We start from the raw sequence: 21,929 nt of genomic DNA, 5'->3' as shown, positions 1-21,929 counted from the left end.
TCTTCCATAAGTACAGGTATTTTTGGGGTTAGATCGCGTAAATATATGAACGTGTCGTTAAACCCGCCAATTAGTAAAGTTTGTCACGTAAACAGAACGTGTCATGGTCGTCCCCCTTCCTAAGAAGAAGAAGGAGGAGGAGGAGGGGGGGGGCCGCACTGATTGCAACAACCACCGGGGCAGCTTCCTCCTCGGCGCGCAGGGAAAGGTCCTGGCAAGCACTGCATGGTGAGAGGAGGCCTCCAAGGACGGAGCGTCACTTTAGACGCCTGGTATCGATGCCATGGGCCCAGAACGGCTGCTCCGGCAACACAGAGTCCGGCAGATGTACTTGTTTGGAGCCGGTGCGCATCCACGACGTCGTGTGGATGCGCCGATGCCGGAACAGCGTGTTGGTGATTTACAGGTCCACGAAGTCTCGCGCAGAAGTCTAGCGGCTTCCTCAAATTGTTGTTGATCCGATCTAGCCCATGCCTTCCAATAACTCTGGCCCACGTGCCCGAGTCATAGCTCACCCGGGCATTGAAGTCACCCAACAGGATATCCCGAGGGGCCACTTTAGCTAACACCTGGGACAGGAGGTCTCAGAGGGCATCTGACTCATCGGCCTTGCCTGCATCCCTCCACTGATGTTCATCTTCGATGGGGGCGTAAAGGCCACAAACTCACACCGAGCCGCATGCACGTTTCACCAGAACGCACAAAGGCACCAAACTGTTGGGGAACGTGCTGTGAGCGACTGACACCTACGAAGAACGGCACGGTACACGAGGGGTGGGTGGTCAGCACCGCGCCTGGCCACCTTAGTCTTCCTCAATGGCGTTCTTGCCCCGGGTCTTTAGCTAGAGCTTAGGTGACGTATTGGAGGCCCGGGATTGATTCAGAAAATCGTCACAGGGTATTGGCAGTGAGCGGGAATCGAGTTCGGGTGGCCGGGTTCGTAGCGCAACGCAGCGCTAACCGCGACTCCACCGCTCCCCACACACCCACACGCACCCACACGCACACACACGCACACACGCGTACACACACGCACGCACCCACACGCACACACACGCACACACGCGTACACACACGCACACGCACACACACGCACCCACACGCACACACGCGTACACACGCACAAACGCACCCAAACGCACACGCACGCACCCACACGCACACACGCGTACACACACGCACACGCACGCACCCACACGTACACACACGCACACACGCGTACACACACGCACACACGCACCCACACGCACACGCACACACACGCACACACACGCACCCACACGCACGCTACACCGTCCAACCAGTGTCCCTACTCTCTTGGAGGAACAGCAGCAGCAGCAGCAGCCTCACACAGAGCGCGCGACACGGAGCCACGCGGTCCACTCTGAGCGTGGGGCAGGAGGAGGAGGGTGCAGGGGGAGGAAGGTGATGATGGCAGGAGGAGGAGGAGGAGCAGGGACTCGTACTCGACGAGAGCCGTGAGTCCGCGAGGCTGCGCGGGGGACAGAGAGAGAGAGCGAGAAAGAGGAATGAAAAGATAGGCGGAGAGAGAGAGAGACGGAGAGAGAGAGACGGAGAGGGGGGGCTTATCTCGTGGTGTCAGTGGGGCGACGCTGATCTCGCCGGCCAGGGCAGCTGCCTCTGCCTCCTCCTGCAGGTGTGTGGTGTGTGTGTGGGGTGTGTGTGTGGTGTGTGTGTGTTGTCTGTGTGTGGGGTGTGTGTGGTGTGTGTGTGGTGTGTGTGTGGTGTGTTGTGTGTGGGGTGTGTGTGGTGTGTGTGTGTTGTCTGTATGTGGGGTGTGTGTGTGGTGTGTGTGTGGTGTGTGTGTGGTGTGTGTGGAGTGTGTGTGTAGGATGTGTGTGGGGTGTGTGTGTGTGGGGTGTGTGTGAAGTGTGTGTGGTGTGTGTGTGTTGTCTGTATGTGGGGTGTGTGTGTGGTGTGTGTGTGGTGTGTGTGGAGTGTGTGTGTAGGATGTGTGTGGGGTGTGTGTGTGTGGGGTGTGTGTGAAGTGTGTGTGGTGTGTGTGCGTTGTCTGTGTGTGGTGTGTGTGTGTGGTGTGTGTGTGGTGTGTGTGGAGTGTGTGTGTAGGATGTGTGTGGGGTGTGTGTGTGAAGTGTGTGTGGTGTGTGTGTGTTGTCTGTGTGTGGTGTGTGTGGTGTGTGTGTGGGGTGTGTGGTGTGTGTGTGTTGTCTGTGTGTGGGGTGTGTGTGTGGTGTGGTGTGTGTGGAGTGTGTGTGTAGGGTGTGGGTGGGGTGTGTGTGTGGGGTATGTTGTGTGTGGGGTGTGTGTGGTGTGTGTGTGGTGTACTGTGTGTGTGGTGTGTGTGGTGTGTTGTGTGTGTGGTTTGTGTGTGGTGTGTGTGTGGTGTGTGTGTGGTGTGTGTGGGGTGTGTGTGCGGTGTGTTGTGTGCGGTGTGTTGTGTGCGGTGTTTTGTGTGTGGTGTGTGTGTGGTGTGTGTGTGTGGTGTGTGTGGTGTATAGTGGTGTGTGGGGTGTGTGTGGGGTGTGTGTGGTGTGTGTGTTGTGTGTGTGGTGTGTGTGTGGTGTGTGTGTGGGGTGTGTTGTGTGGGGTGTGTGTGGTGTGTGTGTGGTGTATTGTGTGTGTGGTGTGTGTGGTGTGCTGTGTGTGTGGTTTGTGTGTGTGGTGTGTGTGGTGTGTGTGTGGTGTGTGTGTGGTGTGTGTGTGGGGTGTGTGTGCGGTGTGTTGTGTGCGGTGTTTTGTGTGTGGTGTATGTGTGTGTGGTGTGTGTGTGGTGTGTGTGTGGTGGTGTGTGTGGTGTGTGTGTGGGGTGTGTCGTGTGTGTGTGGTGTGTGTGTGGTGTGTGTGTGGGGTGTGTGTGTGTGGTGTGTGTGTGGGGTGTGTGTGGTGTGTGTGATGTGTGTGGGGTGTGTGTATGTGGTGTGTGTGTGGTTTGTGTGTAGGGTGTGTGTGGGGTGTGTGTGGTGTGTGTGTTGTGTGTGTGGTCTGTGTGTGGTGTGTGTGTGGGGTGTGTTGTGTGGGGTGTGTGTGGTGTGTGTGTGGTGTATTGTGTGTGTGGTGTGTTGTGTGTGTGGTTTGTGTGTGTGGTTTGTGTGTGTGGTGTGTGTGTGGTGTGTGTGTGTGGTGTGTGTGCGGTGTTTTGTGTGTGGTGTATGTGTGTGTGGTGTGTGTGTGGTGTGTGTGTGGGGTGTGTTGTGTGTGGGGTGTGTGTGGTGTGTGTGTGGTGTATTGTGTGTGTGGTTTGTGTGTGGTGTGTGTGTGTGTGGTGTGTTGTGTGTGTGGTTTGTGTGTGTGGTGTGTGTGGTGTGTGTGGTGTGTGTGTGGTGTGTTGTGTGTGGGGTGTGTGGTGGTGTGTGGTGGTGTGTGTGTTGTGTGTAGTGTGTGGTGTGGGTGCGGTGTGTGTGGTGTGTGTGGTGTGTGGTGTGTGTGGAGTGTGTGGGGTGTGTGGTGTGTGGTGTGTGTGTGTAGTGTGTGTGGGGTGTGTGTGTGTGTAGTGTGTGTGGGGTGTGTGTGGGGTGTGTGTGGGGTGTGTGGTGTGTGTGTGGTGTGTGTGTGTGGTGTGTGTGGAGTGTGTGTGTAGGGTGTGTGTGGGGTGTGTGTGTGGTGTGTGTGTGGTGTGTGTGTGGTGGGTTGTGTGTGGGGTGTCTGTGGTGTGTGTGTGGTTTGTGTGTGTTTTGTGTGTGGCGTGTGTGTGTGGTTTGTGTGTGGTGTGTGTGTGTGGTGTGTGTGGTGTGTCTGCGGGGTGTGTGTGCGGTGTGTTGTGTGCGGTGTTTTGTGTGTGGTGTGTGTGTGTGTGGTGTGTGTGTGTAGTGTGTGGTGTGTGTTTTTGTGGTGTGTGTGTGTAGTGTGTGTGTGTTGTGTGTGTGGTGTGTGTGTGGGGTGTGTTGTGTGTGGGGTGTGTGCGGTGTGTTTGTGGTGTATTGTGTGTGTGGTTTGTGTGTGGTGTGTGTGTGGTGTGTTGTGTGTGTGGTGTGTTGTGTGTGTGGTTTGTGTGTGTGGTGTGTGTGGTGTGTGTGTGGTATGTGTGTGGTGTGTTGTGTGTGTGGTGCGTGTGGTGTGTGTGTGGTGTGTGTGTGGTGTGTGTGTGGTGTGTGTGGTGTGTGTGTGGTGTGTTGTGTGTGTGGTTTGTGTGTGGGGTGTGTGGTGGTGTGTGGTGGTGTGTGTGGTGTGTGTGTTGTGTGTGTGTAGTGTGTGTGGTGTGTGTGTTGTGTGTGTGTAGTGTGTGTGGTGTGTGTGCGGTGTGTGTGTGGTGTGTGTGGTGTGTGTGTGGTGTGTGGGGTGTGTGTGGGGTGGTGTGTGTGGTGTGTGTGTGGTGTGTGTGGTGTGTGGTGTGTGTGGTGTGTGTGGTGGTGTGTGGTGTGTGTGTGGTGTGTGTGTAGTGTGTGTGGGGTGTGTGTGTGTGTGGTGTGTGTGTGTGGTGTGTGGTGTGTGTAGCGTGTGTGGGGTGTGTGTGGTGTGTGTGTGGTGTGTGTGTGGGATGTGTGTGGAGTGTGTATGGTGTGTGTGTGTGGGGTGTGTGGGGGGTGTGTGGGGGGTGTGTCCGGGGAATGTGTGTGTGGGGTGTGTGTGTGTGGGGTGTGTGTGAAGTGTGTGTGGTGTGTGGCGTGTGGTGTCTGTGTGTGGGGTGTGTGTGTGTGTTGTGTGTGTGTGGTGTGTGTGTGGTTTGTGTGTGGAGTGTGTGTGTGGGGTGTGTGTGGAGTGTGTGTGTGGGGTGTGTGTGGGGAGTGTGTGGTGTGTTTGTGGTGTGTGTGTGGTGTGTGTGTAGGGTGTGTGTGGTGTGTGTGTGTGGGGAGTGGTGTGTGTGGTGTGTGTGTGGGGTGTCTGTGTGTGGTGTGTGTGTGTGTGTGTGGTGTGTGTGGTGTGTGTGTGGTGTGTGCGCACTGTGTTTGATGTGTCTAGTATTCGGGTTGTGCTCTCTGTGAGTGTCGAGTGTGTGTGTGTCGTGTCTCTGCTGTGTGTTTCGTGTTTGTGTATACTTTGTGTGTATACTGTGTGTCTACTGTTCGTGCGTGTGTAGTTTGTCTAGCGTGTGTGTGTGCGATGTGTAGCGTAAAACACACGTGTATGCATACATGCACACCACATGCACGGTGACATGCAACTATACACACGTTTGCAGAGGCCACGCACAATCAAGACAAAGACAGCCTTCAACAGGTTGTCGGGGCAAGTGCTGTTCCCGAGTAGCAGCACCTATGCAGGCGGGAACGGCACACGAGGGGGTGCGTGACCAACGCCATCATGCCCGGTCGTCTTTGTCTCCCCAGTGCTGATGAATCGACTCTCGGCAAGGATCCAGGACTGGTTCGGATATTCGACGCTGGTGTTGGTTGTGTGCGGGAATCAATCTCGGGGGGTCTGGTCCGTAGCGCAGTGGATAGCCACCACTCACACAAAGGCAAAGATCCCCGTGTAGCTTTAACAGACTTTTAGGGCAAGTGCTGTTAGCGAGCAGCTATGATGGCCGGCACGGGGGTGGGTGGCCAGCACCACGCCGGGCCGCCTTTGTCTCCGAAGTGGCGATCTTTACAAATTGCGCTAGGTACTCATTTGAGGCTGAGTCGATCTAAGGCAGGCCCAGGACTTGTTCAGATAAAGGTCACCGGTGTTAATGTTGGCCTTGAGCGGGCATCAAGCTCGGGTCGCCGGGTTCGTAGCGCGTACGGCGCGCTAACCACGGCACCACCGCTCTCCCACACAGACATTTACAATGTCCTCTCTTGCCGTGCGCGCGTGATCGGTCACTGCATCACCGTGGCCACTGCCACCTGTTATGATCCTACATGGAGATGAACGCATTCCCGAATAACAGCGCGTGTGTGGCCTTAAGAGGAATTGTTTTTATAATAGGCGACGTTTCGGGCAGTGGCCCTTATTCATGACGGTTCACAAAAATAAATAAATAGTGAGGTTGACGGTGACAGTAACCATAGCAGTGGTAGCGATAGAAGAGTGATGAGTAGGCGACTGAACGCCGGAAGCGAACGAGTGACCAGAGTGAAACGGTGCATTTTTTGGCTTTGGGAAATTCACAAATCTCTGCGTGATCCACCAATCCTCGCCTCCAAGCTGCAGGCGCGCATAGCCACTACGTGCCAGCGAATAAATCCAACCCCTCGCCATGGGAATGTAGAATTTCCCCCGTTGACTCTCGAGCAGCGAAGGGAGCTGCCCATCTGAGCGGAGATGGCTCCATGTGACTTGAGCGTGAATCCACCTCTCCCGCGGTGGCTAGGAGATGTTAACTACCTCGCCTGGTGTACAGAAGTTCGTGGGTTCGATCCCGACCCTGACGCCTATATATTTGGATTTTGAATGTCTCTCTCTCTCCGTGGCCGCGTGGATTTTTCTCCGGGTCCTCCGGTTTTTCCCTCCACATCGAGAATCAACAACACGCATTTAGAGTGTTTGGCTGCTATTCATTTCAATCTGATAAGCCACTTCGTTGAGCTTTCAATTATGATAGACAGGTCGCTTCTGCAAAAGAGCTACATAGTTCAGTGAACCTTATCCCGCGTCCCCCGTCTCCCCGCACCCTCACTCCCTCCATAGGAACGTGCAATTTCCAATCCTTACTCAGGAATGTGAATAGGAGTACCGCTTCACAGAACATCTGAGCAGGAATCACCGGCCTTAATAGGTGCTCGCTAACAGCACGTGCCCCAACAGTCTTTAAGTTATAAACTCATCCAACCACCCACCCACTCACGCACCAACCCAATCCACCACCCACCCACTCACCCACCAACCGAATCCACCACCCACCCACTCAGCCACCAACCCAATCCACCACGCACCCACTCACCCACCAACCAAACCCACCACCCACTCACCCACCAACCCAATCCACCACCCACTCACCCACCAACCCAATCCACCACCCACCCACTCAGCCACCAGCCCAATCCACCACCCACCCACTCACCCACCAACCCAATCCACCACCCACCCACTCACCCACCATCCAAACCCACCACCCACCCACCCACCAGCCCAATCCACCACCCACCCACCCACCAGCCCAATCCACCACCCACCCACTCACCCACCAACCAAACCCACCACCCACCCACCCACCAGCCCAATCCACCACCCATCTAACCACCCACTCCTTTCCCACCAGAACGCAGGCGGCCACGTGAGTCGCGTGGCCAGGGACGGAGCAGGCGAGCGAGCAAGAGAGGGGTGGGAGGGAGAGGGGTGGGGGTGGATCATGATCGCCACGGGGGGAGTCCTCCGCGGCATCGTCGCTACTCGCCAAAGGCAGGAGGCGAGCGGCGGAAGCCTCCACTCGTCCGAGCGCCGAGACTCGCAGCGCCGGCGCGCCAGGAGACAGCGGCGGGCGAGGCGCCTGGCCCGGCGGAGGCGGCCGGCGGACGCCGTGGTGGTGCGGGGCAAGGTGCAGATGTGCTCCCTCTCCGGCGTCGTGGTGTGCCTGGGCCTCCTGGTGCTGCTCGTGGGCATCACCATGACGGTCATGGGATACTGGCCTCGCAGGAGGCCTCCGGGGGCCGCCTTCGAACCTCCTGGAGAAGGGAACGGCTCCGCCTTCCAACAGCAGCAGCAGCAGCAGCGGCGGTGGTGGCATCATCATCAGCAGCAGCATTATCAGCAGCAGGAAGAACAGCAGCAGGAAGATCAGCAGCAGGAAGAACAGCATCAAGAAGAACAGCAGCAGGAAGATAATCAGCAGCAGCAGTTGAGGCTTCCGGCCCGTGGCTCCGTGGTCGCGTTCGTGGTGAGGCATCTTCTGCACTCGGAGCGCATGAAGTTGCTGGGGCCGCTGCTCATGGGCGTGGGAATCTTCGTGTTCATCTGCGCCAACGCGGTGCTGCACGAGAACCGCGACCGCGAGACGCGGATCATCCACCTGCGGGACATCTACTCCACCGTCATCGACGTGAACGTCATGCACGCCAAGCAGGCGAGGGACGCGCTCTCGGGCTACGAGCCCTGGCGAGGGCAAGGGCCCGGGCAGCTACAGGAGGAGCAGCAGGAGGAGGAGAGGCAGAGCGACGGGCAGGGAGGAGGAGGATTCGTCACGCGGCGTGGTGGCTCGGGACAGGCCCTGGCTGGAGGTGTCGATCTGAGCGCGCAGCCACCGGGCAGCCGGAGCGAGACGGCGCCACGTGGGGGCCACACGACGGCGCCGAGGCCGTTCGCCCAAAGTCTGGCGACCGCCTCCTTCCGGAACTCCGTGGAGGCCGGGCTTTGGGCACCACGCGGAGGGCGCGTGGAGGGGAGGGGGGCGAGCAGGCGAGGCGAGTGCGGAGCGCGTTCCATCGTCTCGCCGTCGGTGAGCGCCTTCACGCTCCCCATCATCAAGCTCAACAACTGCGTCATCGAGGAGGGGGAGGCGGCCGAGCGCGCCGCCGCCGCCGCCGCCGCCGGGGCTCCCGCGTCGAGGTCGTCGCCCTCGCTCGTGGAGCTGTCGATCGTGCGCGCGTCCGCGGGCGCCTTCCTCCCCTCCCACCCCGAGTGCCTCCTGCGCGGCCACCACAGCGACGACGGCGACGACCACGGCGAGGACGGCCACGGGGAGGAGGAGGAAGAGGAGGAGATGGGGTCGCAGGACAACCCCGAGGACGAGCTGCTCCACAGCCGCGCCGAGCAGAGGAGAGCGGCTCCCCCCACTTCCGCCTCCTCCTCCGCGGAGTCGAGAGCGTCGCTCTCCCCAGCCGTCGCGTTCCTCGGGAAGCTGCTGTCGCCTGCCCTCGCCAGGAGGCGTCCCCCTCATCCTCCTCCTGCTGCTGCCCTTCCTGCTCCTCCTGCTGCTGCCCCTCGTGCCTTCTCGGACGCAGCGCGGCGCTCACGACGCAGAAGTTCGAGCGACAGAGACACGGGCAGCGGCAACAGCGCGGCGTGCGCGGTGGTGTCCGGGCAGTCCAAGTCTCTGGACCTGTGCGAGCGAGATGCCTTCCACACTTGCTCGGGCCAACCTCAAGAGCCCCACCACCACCAGCAGCAGCAGCAGAAGGTGAAGCATCCAAGCTGGCCACGTTTGCAAGAACGCGCTGCGTCTTGTGGTGGAGCGGCAGCAGAGGGAGGAGGTGGACAAGGTGGTGGTAGCGGAGGAGGTGGTGGTAGACGAGGTGGTGGTGGTGGTGGTGGTAAGGCATCGTCGGGGTACGTGAAGCTACAAGGGGCCGATGCGTGGGGCGAGGACGACGCCGAGGCGGTGCCGGCGGCGGTGGGGTGGAGGCGCGCGTGCGAGCGCAGCCGCGGCAGCGCGGCGGCCGTGATGAGCCGCTCGCACAGCAACTTCAGCTTCGAGCTCGAGGAGACGGCGGAGAGGGGAGCGGAGCGCAGGGACACCTCGGAGTCCACCTTCTGACGCGGAGCGGACTCGAAGCGACCCTCCGCTCGCTCGCTCGCTCCGCGTGCGCGTTCACTCATCCCAAATTCTCGCGGGTGATCCTTCCACCCCAGAGGTTTATCCAGGGAGAGAGAGAGAGAGAGGGAGAGAGGTGACTGTGGACTGCTGCGACGGATTTGTAAATCCCCGCGCGATTAATCGGAACCAGAAGCGTATTTCGCACTGATTAAAGCCCGTAGAGCTAAGAAGCTCTTTGTTGACCCCAGCCCAACGCACGGCTACCCCCCACGTGCGCGGCCGACATCCCTCCGCTCAGATACAAATCAAGTGTAAACGCGCTGCACGCGCACGATGATTGGTGAACACGATTTTTTAAACAGCGCCCCCATTCAAACATTGAAATGGTATTGTGTGTGTGCGTGTGTGTGTGCGTGTGTGCGTGCGTGTGTGCATGTGTGCGCGTGTGTGTGTGTACGTGTGTGTGTTGGAGACGCTGCTGTTGAGACTGGAGCGTGCCACTAAGAGATGGGGCCTTACCATCAGCCCCACCAAAACTAAGCACCTGCCTGGGTATTTTGTACCATCGGACACTCCACCCCCACAACTCCCAATCGGTGATGGGGCAGTTGTGGAGAGAGTGGAGAGTTTCCCGTACCTGGGCAGTGGGCTTATGACTGGCCCCAGTTTAACAGCAGAGTTTCACTCCGAATCAGTCGAGCGGCAATATCTTTTCATCGGTTGCGTAATGCTGTGTGGAAGCTACCTGGTCTGTCGCTCTGCACTAAGCTTCAGGTCTTCTCGGCCACGGTCATTCCCTCCCTTCTCTACGCTTGCGAAACGTGGACCCCCCTAATGGAACATCTTCGCCAGTTAGAAACATTTAGGCTGGCCTGCCTACGATCCATCCTGGGTTTAACCAGGCTGGATTGTGTGAGGAGCTCACAAATCCTTGAAAGATCTGGGCACGGTCCCATCGGTGAGCTCCTCCGGCAGGCAAGGTTGCGTTGGCTGGGTCATGTAGCCCGCATGCCCAGCCACCGCATACCGAAACAGCTTTTGTTCGGCTGGATCGAGGGGGCTAAGCGGGCGTGGTACGGGGTAGAGAAGAGATGGAGTGACGTGGTACAGGAGGACGTGGAGCTGAGTGGAATTGCCGATGACTGGTACCAGCGGTGTCAAGATCGGTCTCTGTGGAGGAGGCTCGTGAAGGACGCTACTGGGCAGTTGGAGGCAGTCGCCCTCCAACAACAACGGAGGGCGGAGGAGCGACGCTCCACAACAACGAGCGGAGCACCGGGTGGCTAAAGCACAGCAGGTTGGCACAGTATGGGGCACAGGTGGTGCATCAACCAGTCATCTCAGTCAGTCGACCCGTGGCACCTGGGTCTGCCCCGTGACCTCCTGCCAGCGGGCGTTCGACACTCCACGTGGTCTCAATGTGCACATGGCCTGGCACAAGCGTCGTGGTGACGTCACCGCCACTTAGTGGCGAATGGCGGTTGTTGTTGTTGTTGTACGTGTGTGTGGGGAGCTGTAGTGTCGCGGTTAGTGCTACGCTGCGTTACGAACCCGGCGACCCGAGTTCGTTTCCCGTTCACGGCCACCAACACCGGTGACGATTATTTAAACCGGTCCCGGGCCTCCCCTAGGTCGACTCAGCCTCAAATGAGTACCTAGTAAAGTGTGTAGACATCGCCACTGGGGAGACAAAGGCGGCCGGAGATGGTGCTGGCCACCCACCACCTCGTGTGCCGTTTCGGCCTTCATAGGTGCTCGCTAACAGCACTTGCCCCAACAGTCTGTTAAGGCTGTACGGGGGATCTTTGTCTTTGTGTCAGTATGGACGATTCGCTCCTTAATTTTCATTTAAACCGAGAGCTCTTTGCGTCTTCACACGGAGACGATGTCCACCAATCATCGGGCGTGCGCAGTGTGTAATCCGCTCGCTTTTAGAGCCGAGCGCGGTTTGACCAATACACGGCGATCGGGGTCGGAGACTCGAGGAGACTAGACGTCTTGGTCGGAGCATTGAGGAGCAAAACGTCTTGGTTGGAGCCTTGATGAGCAAGACGTCTTGGTCGGAGCATTGAGGAGCAAAACGTCTTGGTCGGAGCATTGAGGAGGTAGACGTCTTGGTCGGAGCCTTGATGAGCAAGACGTCTTGGTCGGAGCATTGAGGAGCTAGACGTCTTGGTCGGAGTCTTGATGAGCAAAACGTCTTGGTCGGAGCATTGAGGTTGGTCGGAGCCTTGATGAGCAAGACGTCTTGGTCGGAGCATTGAGGAGCTAGACGTCTTGGTCGGGACCTTGAGTAGCTAGACGTCTTGGTCGGAGACTTGAGTAGCTAGACGTCTTGGTCGGAACTTTGAGTAGCTAGACGTCTTGGTGGGAGACTTGAGGAAGCTATACGTCTTGGTCGGAACCTTGGGTAGCTAGACGTCTTGGTGGGAGCATTGAGGAGCTAGACGTCTTGGTCGGAACCTTGAGGAGCTAGACGTCTTGGTGGGAGCATTGAGGAGCTAGACGTCTTGGTGGGAGCATTGAGGAGCTAGACGTCTTGGTGGGAGCATTGAGGAGCTAGACGTCTTGGAACTGCCGCTGGCGGCGCGCGAGAAGCGAGAGTGGGAAGATTTGTTTGTGGGAGAGGTTGAGACTGGCTCAAAGTTCTGTACCGACGTCCAACGTCTTCCTGCACCCGACGTGGCCAGCCGTGCTAATCGGAGGTGCGAAAGTTAATCAACCTCCATCCCTTCGTATCGACAGCGAGTCACCCCGAATCACCCAGAGTCACCCCGAGTCACCCGAGTCACCCCGAGTCACCCGAGTCACCCCGAGTCACCCGAGTCACTCCGAGTCACGCTATCTTTGGATTAATCGCGTCCCCCACCTCCCCTTCTCGCGGGTCGCCGTGATACAATCCGCACTCCCCGCGATTCTAGCAGCCGGTGGGCCACTCGGGCCGAGTGATTCATTCTGGCCCCGTGGATCAAACACAAATCAGAGAACATCATATTTGCCTATCGAGGAAAGTGAGATTCGGCAGGACGCATAACTTGAGCGTGCTGCTGCTACATTGAAGTTTTTTTGTTTGTAAGATGCCAGCCAATTACCGACGAGTCGTGTTTATTGTTCACGTGGGTGGAGAGGAAACCAGAGCACCCGGAGACAACCCACGCCTTGCGCGAGGGGGCAACGCTCTATCCCCCCAAAATGGCGATTCGTCCACTTGCTGTACCGCCTTCTCCTGGCGAGCCGGGGTACGGCTCCCCCTCGAGGCCCACCCACGTGGTAGGAAGGGAGTTCCACAGCAACATCTGTGCGGTGATCCACCAACCCTCACTGCTGCTGCCTTCGCACAGCGCGCTGGGGTACAGGCAGCCACGTGCAGCAGCAGCAGCAGCGGAGCCACCACCGGCCCAGATGATGATCGACGGACGAGACTGGTGACGGAATGACAGGCGAAGGAGGGGAAAGATTTTCGGAAGAACGACCCCTGTGGAAGAATGGAGCAACCGAATTAGCTCGTGTACCGAGTGAGACAGATTGTGCCATCGCAGATCGAGAGGGGTGGCGAGAACGTGAGGCCTTCATCCTTCAGAGAATGGGCCCTGACTCATGATGATGATGATGCTAGTGGTGTGTCTGTATGTATATGTTCGTTTGCGTGTATAACGGAGGAACTGTGGCACAGTGGTTAGCGCACTGCGTTACGAAGCCGACGACCCGAGTTCGATTTTCTACTCACTGGCAACATCGGTAACGAATATCGGAATCAGTCCTGGGTTGCCCCTAGATCGACTCAGCCTTAAATGGGTACCTGGTGTGTACAGCATTTGCACTGGGGAGACAAATGCGGCCGGGCGTGTTGCTGCTGGCCACTCATCCTCTCGTGTGCCGTTCCGGCCTTAAGAGGTGCTCGCTCACAGCACTTGTTACGACCAGTCAGATAAAGTCCAGACGGGGGAACTTTGTCCTTGTAGGCGTGCATAGAGTCTACGTGCGTAGAGTCTACGTAGAGTGTACATAGAGTATACGTAGAGTCTACGTAGAGTCTACGTGTGTAGAGTCTACGTAGAGTCTACGTGCGTTAAGTCTACGTGTGTAGAGTCTTCGTGCGTAGAGTCTACGTAGAGTCTAGGTGCACGTAGAGTCTACGTGTGTAGAGTCTCCGTGTGTGTTTGCTCTGGAGAGGTGGTATTGGGGCATTGTAGAACCGGGAGGGAGGCTGCGACCTGCGAGGGAAGGCCTCCATCCAGCCGTGGAGAGACGATGACTCATGATACTGCTGCTGACAATGACGGGGAGGCATTCATCCAGCAGTGGAGAGACCATAGATGAGGATGGCGATGTTGAACAAACTATGACAAATTGTGTCCTTAAAGTTAATATAGAATGTATTAATCTTCGTAACAATGTTGATGATCATGATGATGAAGATGATGCTGATGATGATGCTATGTCAGTGGAGATGATGCTGATGATGATGCCCGAGATGTTGATGATCGTAATGCTGTCGTTTATGATGCTAATGATGACGATAATGATGTTGAGGATGGTGGTAATGATGTTGTTGATGTTGTCGATGTTGATGGTGTTAATGTTGGTGATGTTGATGATGATGTGCATTGCAGTGTTAAGCAAAAAAAATGTATCGCCCTAACCCTTTGTGCCTGTTGTGCGCACAAATAGGCGACGTTTCGGGCAATGAACCTTTCCTTCTGCGATGGGCCATTCGATGCACTATGAAGAAGGGCCGTTACCCGAACCGTCACCTATTTCATGTTTCCCTTTGAAGGCCAGTGTTATTGAAGAACGTGTTTCGTTGTTTTTATATGAGTACAGTATATATTGGGTACAGTAATTTGAAAAATAAAAACCAAACCTTGCCAGGTGCAAACGGACGTGTCCCCGCAGCCCCCGATACCCATTGCCCGATCATCGTCACCAAGGCGGATATCGATGATAATCGAACTCGACTGATCCGAGCGGGTTATAAACAATGCACAGGGCTGCACAGGGCTGCACGCCAAGCAACAATCATCGCCCCACCCCCTCCTCCCTACTGGCAGACTTAATGCCCGCTGACAAGCCAGGTGCCGAGTCAGCCTTGTGCCGAACAGGGGCAGCTGCCACTGGGGGTGTCCCCTTGCCAAGCGCTCTGAGACGGCCCGGAGTAAAAGGAGGTCGGTTCGGGCAAAAACACAAAAACCAAAACCATGACTATAGCAACGATTGTACCCGTGGCTACACCACCACAACCTGCACGGCAAGGGGAGTAGAGACAAGACTGGAATAATGTCTGGGGGAAAGAGCAGGGAGAGGGGAGAGAGTGGGGGGGTGTCAGAGGGTGAGCAGAGAAACGGAAGCGCAGAGGGGTCCAGGAGAGACGAGGAGAGGGAGGAGGGAGAGGCTGCGTCAGAGCTTCAACGCTGCTGCTGCACGGAGCGGCGTCTGTTCTCACAGTGGGCGGGAGGAGGAGAGGGAGGGGTTCAGAGTGGGCGTGGCCACACATAGACGTTTCAGCCACCCGTGAGTAAGCCGGGCTCCCACGAGTAAAGACGGTTTCACTCACGGATCAACGTGGAGCTACACTTCATTTGGACAAACTCCAGCTCTTGGGAGAGTCGTTGCATCGCGGGACTCGCGAGGGATGTAGAAAAGAGGATGAGGAGGTGGAGGATGGGAATAGGACGGGAGGAGTAGGAAGAGGGGAGGAGGGGGTGAATGTATTATTTGACGCTGAAGCGAGCTGACAAGTGCTGCCATGCCCGGCTGTGTTGTTGGCACGCGCGGGGATTGTTTATGGAGGCGGATTGTGAGATGTGAGCTCCGCGTGGACCGCGGGACGATTGGCCCGGAGATATTTTTTGTATTTTTATTTACTACCAAAAAAACAATGCCGGGTTTTTGTTTGTTCGTGACCGCGGCTTCTGGTGAATTATTGAGCCGCACGTTCGGGGTGACGCTCGCCCTGCGGTCAAGGCACCCTTCTGCTGGCCCAAGCCACGTGGCATTTCACGAAAAAAGACAAAGGTTCCCGTTATAGCCTTCAGCAGACTATTGGGGCAAGTGCTGTTGGCGAGTGACACCTATGAAGGCCAGCACAACGCACAAAGGGCTGGGGAGGTCAGCACCACGCCCGGCCGCCTTTGTCTCTCCACTGCTGATGCTTCATAGACATGGCCTCAGGGTACTCATTTACACCTGAGGCGACCTCAGGGGAAGTCCACGCACTCCCTATCTCTCCCCTCTCATCTCACTCTACTCCCCCCTCCACACACTCTCCTACCTCTCCCCTCTCATCTCACCTCACTCTACTCCCCTCCACGCACTCTCCTCCCTCTCATCTCCCCTCACTCTACTCCCCTCCACGCACTCTCCTACCTCTCCCCTCTCATCTCACCTCACTCTACTCCCCTCCACGCACTCTCCTACCTCTCCCCTCTCATCTCCCCTCACTCTACTCCCCTCCACGCACTCTCCTCCCTCTCCCCTCTCATCTCCCCTCACTCTACTCCCCTCCACGCACTCCCTACCTCTCTCCCGTCTCACTATCATCACCATCCAGGGGTCGGTAACTTGCGGCATCGGAGCTCTTCAAGGACTGCTCCTAGACGTTATTTATTTATGTATCAAGGACAACTATTCTGCACTCACAAGTATTGCGGTTCGTGAAAAATTAAGTTTATTACAGAATTTGCCGAAAACGGCTCTTCTAGTTATTTCGGTTTGCTACCCCTGTAATTAACCAATAATCATCAGCAACCAACCAACCATCAGCTGATCTTAACGATGTGCAACAAGAACACGTGACGTCAGCGCAAGTGATGGCTCTGCTCGTAGTGGAACAGGTGAGCGCCGAGGCGAGGAGGGGGTCCAACGGGGACCAATGCTGCCCTCCCACACCCCTCCCTGCACCGGTACCCCTCAATTACAGCGGTCGCCATGGCAACGTCGTTTCTGTGACAACCAGGGGGATGGGTTAAGGCGGCTCTGTGTCCATAGCAACGGTTGCCATGGGAAACGAAATCGCCGCCGATACGCCGCCGTCTCTTGGCTGCGAGAGAGAGCGCGAGAGTAAGACGCAAGAGAGAGTGAGAACGTGGAGAGAGAGCATGGAGAGAGAGAGAGAGCATGGAGAGAGAGCATGGAGCGAGAGAGCATGGAGAGAGAGAGCATGGAGAGAGAGAGCATGGAGAGAGATAGCATGGAGAGAGAGCATGGAGAGAGATAGCATGGAGAGAGAGCATGGAGAGAGAGAGAGCATGGAGAGAGAGAGAGCATGGAGAGAGAGAGAGCATGGAGCGAGAGAGCATGGAGAGAGAGCATGGAGAGAGAGCATGGAGAGAGAGAGCATGGAGAGAGAGAGCATGGAGAGAGAGCATGGAGAGAGAGCATGGAGAGAGAGAGCATGGAGAGAGAGAGCATGGAGAGAGAGCGCATGGAGCGAGAGCGCATGGAGCGAGAGAGGGCATGGAGAGAGAGCATGGAGAGAGAGCATGGAGAGAGAGAGCATGGAGAGAGAGAGCATGGAGAGAGAGAGCATGGAGAGAGAGCATGGAGAGAGAGCATGGAGAGAGAGCATGGAGAGAGAGCATGGAGAGAGAGCATGGAGAGAGAGCATGGAGAGAGAGCATGGAGAGAGAGAGAGAGTTTGGAGAGAGAGAGAGCTTGAGAGGGCCCGTGAGGGCGCATCCCACTGGCATTTTAACAACTCGCTGCTGGAGGATGGCGCCTTCATAGAAATGTTCGAGGACTTCTGGGAAGAGTGGCGAAAAACCAAAACGCAGTTCGACTCTCTGGCCCAGTGGTGGGATATGGGCAAAGTGACACACCAGGCTGTTGTGCCAACAATACACCTGGGGGAGCACCAGACTGAAGGACGCGGACATCACCGACATGGAAGCCCGAGTCCTCAATTTGGAGGGTCGCCTCGCCGAGGACAGCGACCCTGCTCTTCTCCAAGAATACGAGGAGAATAGGGAGCGTCTCAAAGGGCTACAGGAGGAGCAGACAAGGGGAGCGTTTGTGCGATCACGGGTGAAGCTCATCACGGACCTCGACACGGGATCCCCGCTTTTCTACTCCCTCGGGAGGCAGAACGGGAGACGCAAATCCATGGAGTGCCTCTTTGATGGTGATGGTGTCCTGGTGCACGAACTCCAGTAGAAGTCGACCATCATCAGAGACTTCTACGGCAGCATGTTCTCCCCTGAAGAAACATCGGAAGCGGCCCAGGCGGAGGCATGGAGTGGTCTACCTACCCTGGGGGAAGACGGGAAAGACCTGCTAGAGCAAAAGCTCACCAGGACTGACCTGGACGCAGCTGTAGGACTGACCCAAATACATCCCCAGGGTTAGACGGGCTAACAGGGGAGTTTTACGCCGCTTTTTGGCCATCCCTGCGGGAGGACTACAGAGAGGTGCTGGAGGAAGCCTCTGTGACCGGGGTGATGCCTCAGTCTTGGAGGAGGGCGGTGCTCACTCTGCTTCCCAAGAACGGAGACCTGAGGCACTGACAAAACTGGCGTCCGGTGTCTCTCCTGAACACAGACTACAAAATATTGATGAAGGCTCTCTCCCTGCGACTGAAAGGGGTGATTGCACAAGTCGTAAACAGGGACCAGTCCTACACCATCCCCGGACGAACCATCCACGATGGCATCTTCCTGGTCAGGGACCTCATCGCGGTGTCCCAGAGGTTGGGCATCCCAATCGCGTTTCTGGCCCTTGACCAGGAAAAGGCTTTTGACAGAGTGGACCACAAATACCTGCTGGGAACCCTCAAGACCTTGAGTTTTGGGGATACCTTTGTCCGAACAATCCGTCTACTTTACACCAAGGCGGAGTGCGTGATGAAGATCAACGGCGCCCTCACTGCCCCGGTCAAATTCGAACGAGGAGTGAGACAGGGATGCCCTTTGTCGGGCGAACTTTATGCCCTGGCAATAGAGCCTTTCCTGAGTCTCATAAGGCGGAGACTCAGGGGCCTGGTGCTCAGGGAACCAAGCGTCAAGTTGGCCATGACGGCATACGCCGACCACGTCCTCCTCATCCTGCGTTCCCTGGATGATGTCACCCTGCTGCATGAGTGCCAGAAGGTCTTTTCGAAAGCCTCCTCATCAAAAATGAACCGGCAAAAGTGCAGCGGCCTGCTGGTTGGAGCGTGGGACATGACCGAGTGTCCCGAGAAGGCAAAAGCCATCATTGCTGCAGCACCTGGGGGTGTTCCTCGGACCAGAGGAGGAACCACCGCAGAGGAACTGGGTCGAGCTGGAGGAGAAGGTGAAGGAGTGGCTGGGCACCTGGAGTCGCCTGTGCAAGTTCCTCACCTTCAGGACAAAGACGTTGGTGGTGAACCAGCTGGTGACGTCCATGCTGTGGCACCGGCTTTTCTCCCTGCACCCCCCCCCCCCCCCCATGAGCCTCGTCAATGCACTTCAGAAGCGAGTCCTCAACTTCTTTTGGTCGGGTGGAGGACACCGGGTCGCGGCTGGGGTTCTGGCCCTGCCACTGGACGAGGGCGGTCACGGGCTGGTGTGTGTGCGGAGTCAGCTGGCCACTTTCCGATTGCAGGCCGCGGCAAAAGTTCCTGCACGCCGCCCCTGCACCAGCCTGGATCGTCACGGCCTCCTTCCTCCTGAAACAGCTGGGGGGTCTGCAGTGCTCCAAGCAACTATTCTACATGGACCTGCAGGGCCTCCCACTGGGACAGCTGCCACCCTTCGACAGAAGCGTCCTGCAGACATGGAGCTCCCTCGCCGTCAGGAGGCTGAACCAGCCGCAATCGGCCGAGGATCTGGTCTTCGAACCGATCCTCAGGAACCCACAAACAAAGCTGCCATCCACCACCGCCACCCCAGGCATAGAGAGGCACCTCGCCAACGCGCGGCTCACCAGGGTGGGAGATCTGCTGGAGCCTGAAACACGGGGCCGGTGGCTCGGACCAGCAGACATGGCCACAAAGGCAGGGGGGCTGCAGTCGCTCCGGGTGGCTGCCCGGATCCTGGCCGAAGCCAAGGGGGCCTTCTCAGCAGCAGCGGGGAGAACGCCCCCCCATCGGTGTTGGGGATGACGAGGCCCCTCTCGGTCCCCCTCTACCGGAGCTCTCAGTCGTGCCACTGCATCGCCAATACCGACAAATGAAGGCGGATCACAACCTGTGCCGGCTGGAAGACCTGTCGGAGGTGGCCTTCGCAAATGTAAAGAGGAAGGTGCTCTACTCCTACATGGTCCGGTTTCACCAACAGGACACCCTGAGAAGCCACAAGGACCATGCCTGGAGGAAAGCCCTTCCCTGCGTCTCTCCGGAGAGGCCTCGCTGGAGGCAACCGCGCTTCACCGACACGTCCACGGAGTGTCGGTTTTGCGTAAAGTGGAGACGGTGGCGCACCAATACGTGGAGTGCAAGAGCCTGGACGCGCTGTTCAAGGTCCTGAGAAACATCCTCCTAAGGTTCAGCCTCCACTTCTCCCCGACGGTCCTCATCTTTAGATACCCGAAGGGCGACGGACCCCAACATCTTCAGGGGCTGGTCAACGTGCTCCTCGGCTACGCCAAGCTCGCCATATACAGGACGAGGAAGGTGGCCCTGGAGGGGAAACGTCCAGCCAGCAGCCTGGGCATCTTCCGCGCTCTGGTGGGAGCCAGGGTGTGGCTGGAGTTCCGCCATGCGCAGCTGACCCACGCCGTGCCGGCCTTCAAGGAGCAGTGGGCGCTGGAGGAGGCCGTGTGCTCGGTGGCAGATGATTGAGAGCTCTGCATGCAGATCTGAGCTACCCGTCGGAGGCCATTCGACTGTGGGAAGGGCTGCGTGCAGGTGCAGCACTTGTCGTAGTTCTAAAAAAAGAGAGTGAGCGAGAGAGAGCGAAATGGAGTAGGAAGAGAGGGGGCAGAGAGAGAGGGGGGTAGAGAGAGAGGGAAGGGGTAAGGAGAGCAGAAACAAAGAAAAAATATATTTTGTTGGGTCTTTCATTTAAAAGGGGGGGGGGGGTTACATAAAGCAAAGCATAAAAACCGAAATGATGAACGGAGCAAAGTGTCGACTACACCGAGAATCTTCTTGTTTCCTCTGATCGTAAAAAGAGAGAGAGCATGGAGAGAGAGAGAGAGAGCATGGAGAGAGAGAGCATGAAGAGAGAGTGCACAGAGATGGACATCACAACTCTCTGCAAGAGAGACCTGGGTTGTTGCAGTGGCAGCCAGCTGTATGGGGGGCCTGCCCGGATCAATAACATCATCATCAAAACGTCACGGTGATAGCCAGCCTTGAGCGAGTGGCGGAAATTCTACATTCCTATGGCGGGGGCCAAGTGAATGTGTAGAACAACCACTCGTGGCTTTACCACGAAGGTGATACTTATTTGTATCGATCCCGGTGGGAGGGAGGGCGGGATGATGGGCCGAATCAGCCTTTCTTCAAGTAAAGGCCGACTCTGCTGATGAGACGCTGAATGGCAAAACCAGGCTATACACATCTGCCAATTGACCTGCATGAATGAGTTCAAGCAAGCCTGACGCTGCTGATGAGACGCTGAATGTCGAAACCGGTCCAGAGTGTTCACGCGTAATCTCGTGTTGCACCAGTGCTGCTGAAATGGAGGACTACCCCCCCACCCCCAGAAGGAAGGCCATGTGATTGATGATGGGACGTGTAACTGTTGCATTTGTTACCAATCATAATTCTTTGTTTATGTGGAAGGACAGACGCGGGGAGCAGGCGACGGCCTGGTGTCCTCGTGTCCTCGTGTCCCCGTGTCCCCGTGTCCCCGTGTCCTCGTGTCCCCGTGTCCCCGTGTCCTCGTGTCCCCGTGTCCTCGTGTCCCCGTGTTCCCGTGTCCCCGTGTCCTCGTGTCCGTGTCCCCGTGTCCTCGTGTCCTCGTGTTCCCGTGTCCTCGTGTTCCCGTGTCATCGTGTCATCATGTCATCGTGTCATCGTGTCCTCGTGTCCCCGTGTCCTCGTGTCCCCGTGTCCCCGTGTCCCCGTGTCATCGTGTCATCGTGTCCCCGTGTTCCCGTGTCCTCGTGTTCCCGTGTCCTCGTGTTCCCGTGTCCTCGTGTTCCCGTGTCCTCGTGTTCCCGTGTCCTCGTGTTCCCGTGTCCTCGTGTTCCCGTGTCCTCGTGTTCCCGTGTCCTCGTGTTCCCGTGTCCTCGTGTTCCCGTGTCCTCGTGTTCCCGTGTCCTCGTGTTCCCGTGTCCTCGTGTTCCCGTGTCCTCGTGTTCGTTTTCCGCGCAGTGGCGGGAAGCGCCCCGTGGCCACTGGCAGCGAGCGCCGCCTGGTGGCGCAGAGCGGCACTGACAAAGACAAAGCCCACCCTCGTAGCCTTCAGCAGACCGTTGGTGCAAGTGCTGTTAGCGAGTAGCACCTCGTGCAGGCCGGAACTGTGGCGCACGAGGGGGTGGGGTGGCCAGCAAATCACGCCCGGCCGCCTTTGTCTCCCCAGCGGGGCTGCTGTTTACGCGCCATACCACAGGTTCAGCGCCCGCTTCAGATATTCGTCAGTGCTCTGTCGGCCGTGAACGCCCTGGCCCCATCGAGCGCACCCCCCACCTGAAGCACTTTGGCTTGAAATGTCAACTTACATTGGCCCGAAACAAACGAGAGGCACAGGGGACGCGGGCGATGACGACACAA

The 21,929-nt window shown here is 57.3% G+C and overlaps 1 protein-coding gene across 3 annotated transcripts; it reads left to right on the top strand.

Moving 5' to 3' along the window:
- Window positions 1–455: 455 nt before the first annotated feature.
- LOC116941740 (uncharacterized) lies at window positions 456–14,192 on the top strand. Of its 3 annotated transcripts, XR_012941503.1 has the most exons (4): window positions 456–1,657; window positions 5,247–5,340; window positions 7,103–13,360; window positions 13,434–14,192. XR_012941503.1 is itself a non-coding variant. In XM_076066463.1 (3 exons), the coding sequence occupies exon 3, from the start codon at window positions 7,193–7,195 to the stop codon at window positions 9,311–9,313; it is 2,121 nt and encodes a 706-aa protein (XP_075922578.1). In that variant the 5' UTR covers window positions 456–1,657; window positions 5,247–5,340; window positions 7,103–7,192; the 3' UTR covers window positions 9,314–14,192. The 3 variants fall into 3 exon arrangements, 2 of the variants coding, with proteins under 2 accessions (XP_075922578.1, XP_032809003.1); XM_076066463.1 differs by having other exon boundaries at window positions 7,103–14,192; XM_032953112.2 differs by lacking the exon at window positions 5,247–5,340 and having other exon boundaries at window positions 7,103–14,192.
- The last annotated feature ends 7,737 nt before the right edge of the window (window positions 14,193–21,929 follow it).

Source organism: Petromyzon marinus, chromosome 12, assembly GCF_048934315.1.
Source record: "Petromyzon marinus isolate PM22_M1 ecotype Great Lakes invasive population chromosome 12, UKy_Petmar_22M1.pri1.0, whole genome shotgun sequence".
Taxonomy (NCBI): domain Eukaryota; kingdom Metazoa; phylum Chordata; class Hyperoartia; order Petromyzontiformes; family Petromyzontidae; genus Petromyzon; species Petromyzon marinus.
This window is presented reverse-complemented; position numbering and strand designations above follow the sequence as displayed.

Excerpts from the sequence above, each read along its gene's own strand:
- LOC116941740 (XM_032953112.2), top strand. The coding sequence starts at position 7,193 with ATGATCGCCACGGGGGGAGTCCTCCGCGGCATCGTCGCTACTCGCCAA.